At 37.9% G+C, this 11,464-nt stretch overlaps 1 protein-coding gene across 1 annotated transcript; it reads left to right on the top strand.

Moving 5' to 3' along the window:
* The first annotated feature begins 233 nt into the window (after positions 1-233).
* Positions 234-719, top strand: LOC149241012 (pathogenesis-related protein PR-1-like). Its single transcript, XM_089370415.1, has one exon. The coding sequence runs from the start codon at positions 234-236 to the stop codon at positions 717-719; it is 486 nt and encodes a 161-aa protein (XP_089226541.1).
* The last annotated feature ends 10,745 nt before the right edge of the window (positions 720-11,464 follow it).

The raw sequence follows: 11,464 nt of genomic DNA on the forward strand, positions 1-11,464 counted from the left end.
TTCTGCGCTCTTATCACAAGTCTGCCTTGACTTTCTCTTAATAGTCTACATCAACGTTATATAAACAGGTTAAGTGCATGCAGATTTTAACATCTTTTCTTCAGCGAAGAATTCCCTCTGTAGTTGTAGTCAAGGATATTGCCGCTGCATCCGTCCAGACCTAGCCGTTACTTTGCCACTGATCAGGCTTTTTTTTCATTGTTGTTATTAAAATGAGCAGGCGATTGTGTCTAATGGTTGTAGTCGTTGCCTTAAGCGCTGTAACGAGCAGCTTACAAATCGTTGCAACAGGTGCGGGCATTCGTGAAACGATTCAAGGATTTTTAGTTCCACAGAACAAGGCAAGGAGGGAAGTGGGAGTTCCTCCACTGAAGTGGGACGCGATGCTTACAAAGTATGCGCGTACATATGCAAAGGAAAGAAGGGGCGACTGCCTCCTCCAGCATTCCGAAGGACCTTTCGGAGAGAACATATTCTGGGGAAGCGGCGGCCGCTGGAATGCTACAGATGCTGTTGGTGCATGGGTGGATGAGAGAAAGTGGTATAACTATGGGAAAAATAGTTGCAGCTCGGGGCAAGACTGCACCCACTACACTCAGATTGTTTGGAGAACAACCACTAAAGTTGGATGTGCGGCCATCAAATGTAAGAGCGGGGACACCTTTATCACATGCAATTACTATCCTGCTGGCAACTATGTTGGTGCAAGACCATACTGAAACTTGAGCCAACGTTTAGCACTCATTGTCCGTCTTGTATTACCAGTTTCCCGTAACACTGATTTCATTCTTTCAAACTCTCGCCAATATTCATAATTATTCAATTTTCAATCGTATTGTTTCATTATTATGGGATGTAAGTTGTTCCGATATTTGAGCATCACATAAATGATTCGCATGATTTTCTACTGTGGATCAGCCTTAACTGACCATTAGCGAACCCGCTCTATTGTTTTGTTTGGGTTTTGTTTAATTAATGAATTGAAAGCTCATAATGAATTATACATTACTTATACGCAAGGGTTGTAATTTACTGCGTAGTTTTCTTTTAATAGTTGGAACTGATAAAAATTATTATTGAAGGTTTATGATTTAAATCTGTAAACAAATGGGTAAATTTCTCAAGGATTTTGTTACCGTGTACGCACATTTTAAGTTTATAATAAAATTTACGTATATTTACTTTCATAGGGGTGTTTATTCACTGCGTGTTTGGTCGGTATTTGCAAAGGCGGCAGAAAGGCCTACGGGGTTCAATAAGGCTGCCTTTCATTGTGATTTTCCACTGCGTTAGGATAATGAATTGTACAAACATAAATGTAATTGAGTTGTTCGTTTCGTGGGGAATAATCTGTTGTGAATTGGAAATTCACCTTACCTTGTTTTGGTTTGGGTTTGGAATTAGAAAAGTTCGTTTCTTTTTGGAAATAATTGGTTCTCAACCGGAAATTCAAAATATTTTATTTGGTTTTGGTTTTGGTTTGGGCTTGGAATTAGAAAAGTTTCGGGATTCAAGTTCATCAAATTCGTTTAGATATATAACTTGGCATTATTTTAGATATGAGAAAGCGTCAAAAATATCAACAACATTATGCTAGTTTATTGGCTGATTCAAGTGACTAAAGAGCAACCTGCGGTGTCGTTTATTAATAGTGGTTTCAATGCTTTTTCTGGTGTTTGGTTGTTGTATTTTTTAAAATTAATATTGATTTTTTAATATAAATTAAAATAAATTTATATTAGTTAGTTTTCATAATTTATTTTTAAAGTTTAATAATATGAAATATATTATAATTGATTTGGTTTATATCCCTAGCAACAAACAATATTTAAAAATATTATATTTAATAAGATTTTTTTAACACGACCAATTCTTAGATATATACCATTAAAATATATATCCTCCACCCAAACTCAAATATATTGCAATGGACTTCGAACGGGCTTCCGATTTATTTCACATATCTAAAGTCTCATGCATTAAGTTCATGAAACATTTTCATTTGTACACACTTTGTCATTTGTGACCATCCCCACAACACTTTCTCTGATTACATCGTGTTATGCTTTATTGATTTCGATGATAATGGTCATGGTTGGTGTTTCTTGACATGAAAATAATACATTTTTTGGAAATTAAATTGATAACTTAAATATAAAGATTTGGGAATTAAATTGTTGAAGAGGTTTAATGTTAATAGATAGTTTAATATTCATTAATGAATAATTTATGAATGTCTGTGAAAAAAGATAAAATTATATCTAATTTAGTTTATTAATATATATATTTTTAATAAATTCAAGTTTAAAATCTTTTTAATAAATTCAAGTTTTAAATTTAAGATTTTAGGAATTTATCTTTTTATTTTATCTAAAATTAAAAATTAAATTTACATATATATAATTAATTTCATTTTGTAAAATATATTGGCAACAAAAAATTAATAAAAAAATTATTTTAAAAATAAAATTTAAATATTAATTAAATATATTTAGCTATAAGTTCTATATTTTTTTTAGGAAGATAGGTTGTAGATTTTTTAATAGGATATTTTTTTAGGAAGATAAGCCCTCGATATTTTAATAAGATATTTATAGTTACATAGTGAGATCCAAATTTATTGTTTTAATTATTTGTATGATGCACGAACATTACTTTATGTAAAGGGGTCCATATAGACTTTGGAAAAAGAATTTATATTTTGTATAAATTAGAACCTAAGAGAATTTGTTGTAAGGCTAGGTGTCTTGGTTCTAGAACATTTAGTTGATAGGACATTTTGCTCAAATGGGCTTATGATTTGATTACGAATATTATTTTTGTTGTGCTAAGATCTCCTCAGATTATAAACAAAATGTTATTCATGTGCTTAAGGATTCATGATTTTATTGCAAGGGAAAATGAGTTTTTTATGTTAATTTTATGAACAATTTTAACATAAATAAGAAATTGAACAACAACACATAAATGTACAGAATATCACCAACAACACATCGCAACAAGAATCTGATGAAGGATTTCACCCCTCCTGGTCTACGTCTCCTTAGGCTGGCTGCCAATGGCTTGTGCTTCTCTATTATGATCAAAAGTGTAAAAATATGTGTTTACAATGCTCAAATGCCTATGTAGCCTGCTCCAATGAGTCCAGAATGTCCAAAAATGGCCATATAGCCTCTTTTTGCTCTCAATTTGGTCGAAAATTGAAGAAGTTATGACCTCTCCTACTTTCTCCACTATTCTCTCCACAAATTGCCCAAAATCTCACACCACAACCTCATTTTTATCTAGATTCCCACTAATTGGCACAAAATCTGTTGAAATTCACATGAATTTGTCGAGCAGATAATTTGGCCGTCGAGGCCTAAAAATGCAAAAATTAAGGTCATATGAAGGGTCATGCGCCCAGGGGCTAGCCCCCGGCATTAACCCCTTTCCTCCAGCGTTATCCCCTTTCCTTCAGTGGTCGCATAACTGTTAGCGACTAGGAAGTGGTGTTCGCATGGCAGTTATGTCAGCAGGCTGGCCTAACCTTCAAACTTCACGTCATTCAAATTCAAATATTCCACATGAACTTAATGGTTAAGCGACAACGTATGTGGTCTATTGGCAATGGGCTATGTTGTGTGTTGGAAGGTCACGGGTTCGACCCCTGTTGCCTCTGCCTGGACTTAAAACAAAATTTTGGTGGCCTCTCGGGCTACCACATGGCGGCCTTCGGCTGGGCCACGTGTCAACCTGTGGTTGGCCACATTTCCAACCAATAAGGTTGTGCTAATTTCACCAATAATTAAACGACACTTGTCAGCACCTCATTCACCAAAATAAATCATTGACTGGTAAAATTGCACAGTGAGCTCTGCCACCTCAGCACCCAGTCAGCGGTATAGATACACAATCAGTAGTACAGACTGCTGACTGGGTTGTCCTTTTTTTATTTGAAAATTTGCATGTTTTGGAAAGTGAACATAACTCATTTCTAGAGTCATACAAAGTCCATTTCACGCGAAATGAGTTGTGACAGATTCAGGATAACGAGAACTACGTGGCCGTTTAGGTTCCATACTAATTCGACAACTTTGAAATTTGATCACCTGATCTTTCATCCCCACTAGAAGCCTTTTGGACCCCAAAATATCACTTTCATTTGTTTAGCAGGTGAGGGTACAATTCCCTCATAGTTACAATCTCGATCCATTTGGCATTTGAAGGATTTGTTCCCTTTAGCCCCACTCAAAGTTAATCCATATTCCCTTGTTTTGAAGACCTTGTTCTTCTATCAAGAACAGTGTCTTGCTGTATTTCATCAAGTTATTCAGGAGAAAAATCCTCTATGGAAGGAATTTGGAGATTTTCTCCTTGTTCTTCAATCAATGTAGGCTCATAGAACCTTAAGTTCTTAACATCAACAACAACATAAATTTGCATATATGAAGGCAAATCCAACCTGAAGGCATTGTTACCAATCTTTTCCAAAATTCTGAATGGACCATATCTAATTGGTTTTAGTTTTTTACCTTTTCCTTGGAGCCTCTCTTTGCTAATGTGAAGCCAAACTTCATCATCGACTTGGAACTTGTGATCTACACGATGCTTGTCATGCTTTGCTTTGTACTTGCCTTGGATCTTTTCAAGTTGTTCTTGAACTTTTTGTTGTACCAATTGGATTTATTAAATGAGCCTTCTTTCTTTGTCTATGTCACTATGAACATCAATAGCAACGTCTTTCCCAAAAATGAAATCCAAATGAGACTTGGGGAAGTATCCAAAACATGCCTCAAATGGCAATGTTTGAGTTGAAGAGTTCTTGACCTGGTTGTAAGCATGTTGAATATAGTGCAAATGTTCATCCCACAACTTAGGATGCTTGCTGCAATACCCACGAAGAAGATGTATCATTGTTCTGTTCGCCACGTCTGTTTTACCATTTGTTTACGGATGAACTGATGTACTCATTTTTAATTTGGTGTCCATGAATCCCCACAAGATTGACCAAAAATTCCCAACAAAGAAAGAATCTCAATAACTAAGAATGGATGTGGGCAATCCAAAATGCACCCATACATTCTGAAAGAATCACTAAGCAGTTTGTTCAGCTGTAACTTGCTTTTTACATGGCATCAAAATACACATTTTCTCGAACCTACCCACAATTACATACAAATAATCATGACCTCTTTTTGACAATGGAAGACCTCCTACAAAATCCATAGAAACACTCTCCCACGGCCATGAAGGAACCAGAAGTGGTGTGTACAATCCTAACTTCCTATTGCTAGGCTTACTGACTGCAATTAATGAACATCATTTAATAAAACATGACACACTTTCAAGCATACGAGGCCAATAACAATACCTCTGTAGATGTTCCACCATCTTACATACTCCAAAATGAATAGCAATAAGAGAAGTATGTGCCTATCTTATGATGTTGACTCTTTCTCCCTATGGAATACAAATCTTGTCAAGATGGTACAACAAGTTATCATGCAAATGATAATCCAATTCATCTACTTGGTTACCTTGACTCAAGCTTGCATAAACATCCTGAAATTCATTGTCTAATGCTTATTTATCAATATAACTTTCATACAAAACAAAATTGTGCTTGAGTAAAGTAGTTGCACTAACAATAGGACTAGAAGGCATATCAAGAACATTATTGTAGATGTATTTCTTATACCTTATTACCACATGAAATTGTTGAAGAAAACCCATCCATCGGAAGTGCCTTGATTGTTGTAACTTTGATTGTGATTGAAGGTATTGCAATGGTTGGTGATCAATGTGAATGATTGTTTCCTTAACCATCAAGTAGTGTTTCCACTTTTTTACACTTTTCACGAATGAATACAATTCCTTGTCATAAGTAGGATAGTTAATTACTGCACCATTGAATGTTTCTGAATTAAAACAAATAGTCTTATCATGTTGCATGAGGACTACATCCATGGCGTAGTCACTACCATCGGTCTGAATCTCAAATGACTGTCTCAAGTCTGGAAGTGCAAATACTAAAGCTAAACTAATCTTTTCCTTCTATGCATCAAATGCCTCTTGTTGTTTGCCTCCCCACTAAAAAACCATTTTCACACTTGTCAATGCATGCCAAGGAGCTGCTATAGAAGAAATGCTAGCAATGAATTTCCTCCAATATTGGCTTGCTCCCAAAAAACTTCTTACATTAGTAACTATCTTGGGCCTTGGCCAATTCAAAATGACATCAACCTTGGAGGGATCTATTTTCAATTCACCTCCTCAAACAATATGACCCAAGTAAACTAAAGAAGTTTTTCCAAACTCACACTTTGACATCGTTAAATAAAATTATTCTTTCTTTAATAAATCAAGTACTTTTCTCACATGCATGACATGTTCATCATGATATTTACTAAAAATTAAGATGTCATCTAAGTAGACTATAACAAACTCATCAAGAAATGGCCTCAACACATCATTCATCACATGCATGAATGTAGTAGGAGCATTACATAAACCAAAAGGCATAACTAGCCATTCAAACAAACCTTGTTTTGTTTTGAATGTTGTCTTCCAAATGTCTCCTTCAAAAATTCTAATTTGATGGTAGCCACTCCTTAAGTCCAACTTAGTAAAATACTTTGCATCTTTCAATTGATTAAGTAAATCATCTATTCTAGGCAGCGGGTAATGGTTCTTTACTATAAGTTTGTTCAATGCATCGAAGTCCACACACATGCACTATGTTCCATCCTTCTTTGGCACCAAAACAATAGGTGAATCACATGGCGAAGAAGATGGCTTGATGATCTCTTTATCCAACAACTATTGAATTTTATTTTTAATTTTTGCACTTTCCATTACTAACATCGTGTACCTCCCACTGTTAGGAAGAGGACAATCTTGTTGCAACTGTTTCTCATGTTGGATTCCTCTCTTGGGAGGCAATCCTTTTGGTTCCTAAAACATCTCATCATATTGGTTAACTGCATCAACCAATTCAGATTTTAATTTTGAATCTGTTGAAAATGCAACAAGATGATGGAGCTTAGTGAAAAGAAGTCGCCTTCACTAAGTGGGCTCGCAGGCTATTTTTGGTGCAAACTCTATTTTTAGACATATGGATCATGGTCTATGAGTTGCAGGATGCTATTTGTGGATGATTGGTCATGTTGGTAAAAATAGATGGAATTCTATTTTTAGACATATGGGCGGATTCTATTTTTAGACTGCCAGGCTAAAAATAGAACAATCAAATATTATTGGCTCATAATAATATTTGGACTATAAACATTATCTTATCCTCTTGGAGCACTTCATTTTGAGCTACAGATGTGGCACATGTAGTTGTCAGAAAGAAATACGCTTTTCTTGTGGGTCAGTTGAGCTATTGCATGCAGGACTTCAGTTAGAACTCATGTGGTTGAGTTTGGTGGAGTTGATTGAGGAGTTGATGGAGTTGTGTTCAGTTTGACTTGGTTGAACTAGTTGTATTTAGTCTAACTGCAGAATACACTAGTGATGAGTGATGTGAATTAATTGTTAAATTAATTCACTAATTATTAACTCATAAAGAAATTAAAGAATACATCAGTTAACTCAGTGCATGGATAGGTCAGTGGAGACAGGTGTTAGAGGTTGAGATTCCTATCAGTTGTGACTATAGTTGTGCATGAGATTTTGCACATGCATGGATTGAGTATTGCCAATGAGGATTGCGCGGTTCAGCCAAGAAAAATATGAGTTTGGATCAGCCATTATCATTCATTCTCATGCAGGATTGCGTAGTGGAGGCAGGCAAGTAGCAGAGGAGATTTGAACTTGTGATTGATTCAGATCTGAGCTAGTTTGTGTGTAACAGGTGGAGATAGTACTGAGTACTTGCGAGGAGTATTGTACTATGTATTGTTACATGTTCTCAATCATTATAATATACAGATAGTGTGGGGTTTTCAGCTGTATGCTTTCCTCGGGTTACATACTGTGTTAATGTGCGCATGCGATTGATGTTTCATTGTTTTTAATGCTGCTAAATTGATGATCAACGTAGAGGAGGTTATGTATTATGCATGTATTCCGCAATAGTGTATAACCGGGATAATCTCTGTGAATAAGTGTCATATTATTCAAAATTTCTACATGGTATCGGAGCAGAGTTGATCATTAGATCTATTATTCAGAAAGTGTTTACATTTTATTTCTTCAAGCAGAGTCTGTAATCGGGCCAGGTAGCCTCTGGATTCATCCTTCTTTTGGAAGGTGAGATATCCGGTAAAAGCCCATACACTCAATCTCTATACGAGAAATACTTTGTTCTCACGAATTTTAGATCAGAAGCGGTTGAGTTTTGAGCTGGTGGAATTCGAATTTGTAGTAGTGTTTTCTTGGTGTCAAAGTTGAAATGTCTTTCAACGGATTGCGATTGGAGTATGCTCTTGAAGGCAGCTCAAATTATATTACATGGAAAAACAGGATGGAGGCGGTGTTAGATGACAATGGGCTGAAGGAGTTCATAGAGGCTGAGGTCCCAAAGCCTACTGATGCTGCTGAAGCTGTGGCTTGGCAAAAGAAGATAGCAAAGTGTCGAAGGATTCTGTTGGAGGGCATGAAGGATCACATTGTATCCAGCCTGCATGGAAAGGCTTCCCCATACTTGATGTGGAAAGCGTTGACAGATTTATTCCAAAGCAAGAGCGACCAGAGGAAGTTGGCGCTCAAGGATAAACTCTGAAACATTAAGTGTGAGAATGGAGACAGTATGCCCAAGTATCTCACGAAGTTCACCCAATGTTGGGATGAGTTGGGAAGTGTGGGGGTGACTGTCGATGATGAGGACTTGGTGAGCTTGGCTCTCCTTGGTCTTCTGAAGAGTTGGCATTCCTATCAGGACTCTGTCAATGGTTGGGAGAAATTGCCAGGATGGGAGAGACTTTGGTCGGATCTTGTGCAAGAGGAGATCAGGCGGAATACCAGGGACGGATCTTCATCAAAGGCATCTGATGAAGAAAATTGTGCTTTGGCTGCTAAAGCAAAGAAGGGGAAGCAGAAGGGTTCTCTTTCCGAATCCAGTTCTTCCAATAATGGGAAGAAGCTTGACAAATCAAAAGTGCGATGCTTTCGTTGTCATGAGTTGGGCCATTATGCTACTAATTGCCCAAAGAAGAAATCCAAGAAGGGATCTGGGGAAGGATCTGAAGGTGAGGCACTTGCTTCACAGTTTGAGTTGGATTTCACACTTTTCGCATGCATGGTTTCATCCATGGTGGGAAGTGGTTGGTTTCTTGACAGTGGAGATTCTTTCCACATGACCGGTGATAAGAGTTTGTTCAGTACTTTGGAGGAGAAAGATCTCCAAATACTCATAGCGATGGGTAATGATGAGAAGTATAGTGTCTCAGGTGTAGGCATGGTTATTTTTCAGAGGGAGCATGGAGCTCGCCTTACCTTGACCGATGTCAAGTATGTACCAGGACTGGAGAGAAATTTGGTGTCGATCGCGATGCTGGAAGACAGAGGCTGTGATGTAGTCTTCAGTAAGGGAAAGGTTTTCCTTAGACACATCATCACTAGATAGGTGAAGTAGATTGGTTCACGGGTCAAGAACCTGTATGCTCTTGAGGTTCAAGATGCATGCAAAGCCTTGAGCAGCGAGGCAACTGATGGAGACTTGGTGGTTGAGAGGGAGTGCATATTACCTCTCAACATGCAGAGCCAGAAGAAGTCTCAGACGATTGTGGAGGAGCCACGATTGGTGCAGCAGCTTCAGGAGGTTGTGGAGTAGCCACAACAAGGGAAGCTGAGAGGAGATCGAGTAGAGACATCTACTCATGCAGAGACCTCTAGTAGGGGGAAACTTCAAGCCAGGTGGGCTGAGGGATCGCATGCAGCCATACCTCCAGGTAGGAGGTGGGGTGATGTGGATTGATCGTCCCAAGGAGGAGGGGCAGGATCCTTGAGATACCCAACCTCTTGGATGAGACCTTGCTACGGGAGCCTCGATGTGGAGTAGCAAGAACTGACTGATTGGGTAGAGACAGATGCAGATGGAGCAGCAGAGAGAGCGAAAGTGTAGGGAATCCTAGGACAGCACATAGCTAGCAGGCTGCAGCAATGCGAGAGGCACAAGTGTTTTGCACAGTGCTAGGTGGCACAGAGAGGTGTGCGATAGTGCAAGATGCATGGAGATGTTGCAGTAGCGCATATGTCAGAGAGGGAGCACTTGTCAGCAACAGGTAGAGCTTCAGCATCAGAGTATGTTCCTAGCCCAACAGAGTGGTCAGTTGGGAGTGTTTTTGTTCCAAGTGTTGTTGGAGCAAGTGGACCGGGCAAATGTGTTGCACGCAGAACATTCCAGAGTTGCAGGATAGGGGTTGCAGATAGTCCATATCTTGTTGAGAGGGAGTGTTGAAAATGCAACAAGATGATGGAGCTTAGTGAAAAGAAGTCACCTTCACTAAGTGGGCCCACAGGCTATTTTTGGCGCAAAGCCTATTTTTAGACATATGGATCATGGTCTATGAGTTGTAGGATGCTATTTGTGGATGATTGGTCATGTTGGTAAAAATAGATGGACTTCTATTTTTAGACATATGGGCGGATTCTATTTTTAGACTGTCAGGCTAAAAATAGAACAGTCGAATATTATTGGCTCATAATAATATTTGGACTATAAACATTATCTTATCCTCTTGGAGCACTTCAGTTTGAGCTACAGATGTGGCACATGCAGCTGTCAGAAGGAAATACGCTTTTCTTGTGGGTCAGTTGAGCTATTGCATGCAGGACTTCAGTTAGAACTCATGTGGTTGAGTTTGGTGGAGTTGATTGAGGAGTTGATGGAGTTGTGTTCAGTTTGACTTGGTTGAACTAGTTGTATTTAGTCTAACTGCAGAATACACTAGTGATGAGTGATGTGAATTAATTGTTAAATTAATTCACTAATTATTAACTCATAAAGAAACCAAAGAATACATCAGTTAACTCAGTGCATGGATAGTTCAGTGGAGACAGGTGTTAAAGGTTGAGATTGCTATCAGTTGTGACTATAGTTGTGCATGGGATTTTTCACACGCATGGATTGAGTATTGCCAATGAGGATTGCGTGGTTCAGCCAAGAAAAAGATGAGTTTGGATCAGCCATTATCATTCATTCTCATGTAGGATTGCGCAGTGGAAGCAGGCAAGTAGCGGAGGAGATTTGAACCTGTGATTGATTCAGATCTGAGCTAGTTTATGTGTAACAGGTGGAGATAATACTGAGTACTTGCGAGGAGTATTGTACTATGTATTATTACATGTTCTCAATCATTATAATATACAGATAGTGTGGGGTTTTCAGCTATATGCTTTCCCCGAGTTACATACTGTGTTAATGTGCGCATGCAATTGATGTTTCATTGTTTTTAATGCTACTAAATTGATGATCAACGTAGAGGAGGTTATGTATTATGCATGTATTCTGCAATAGTGTATAATCGGGATAATTTCT

The sequence above is a fragment of the Pinus tabuliformis genome, chromosome 8 (assembly GCF_031772625.1).
Source record: "Pinus tabuliformis cultivar Carrire ecotype Pingquan chromosome 8, CPIR1, whole genome shotgun sequence".
Lineage (NCBI taxonomy): Eukaryota > Viridiplantae > Streptophyta > Pinopsida > Pinales > Pinaceae > Pinus > Pinus tabuliformis.

Bases quoted from the DNA above. Each gene is read 5' to 3' on its own strand.
- LOC149241012 (XM_089370415.1), top strand. From the start codon at position 234: ATGGTTGTAGTCGTTGCCTTAAGCGCTGTAACGAGCAGCTTACAAATC.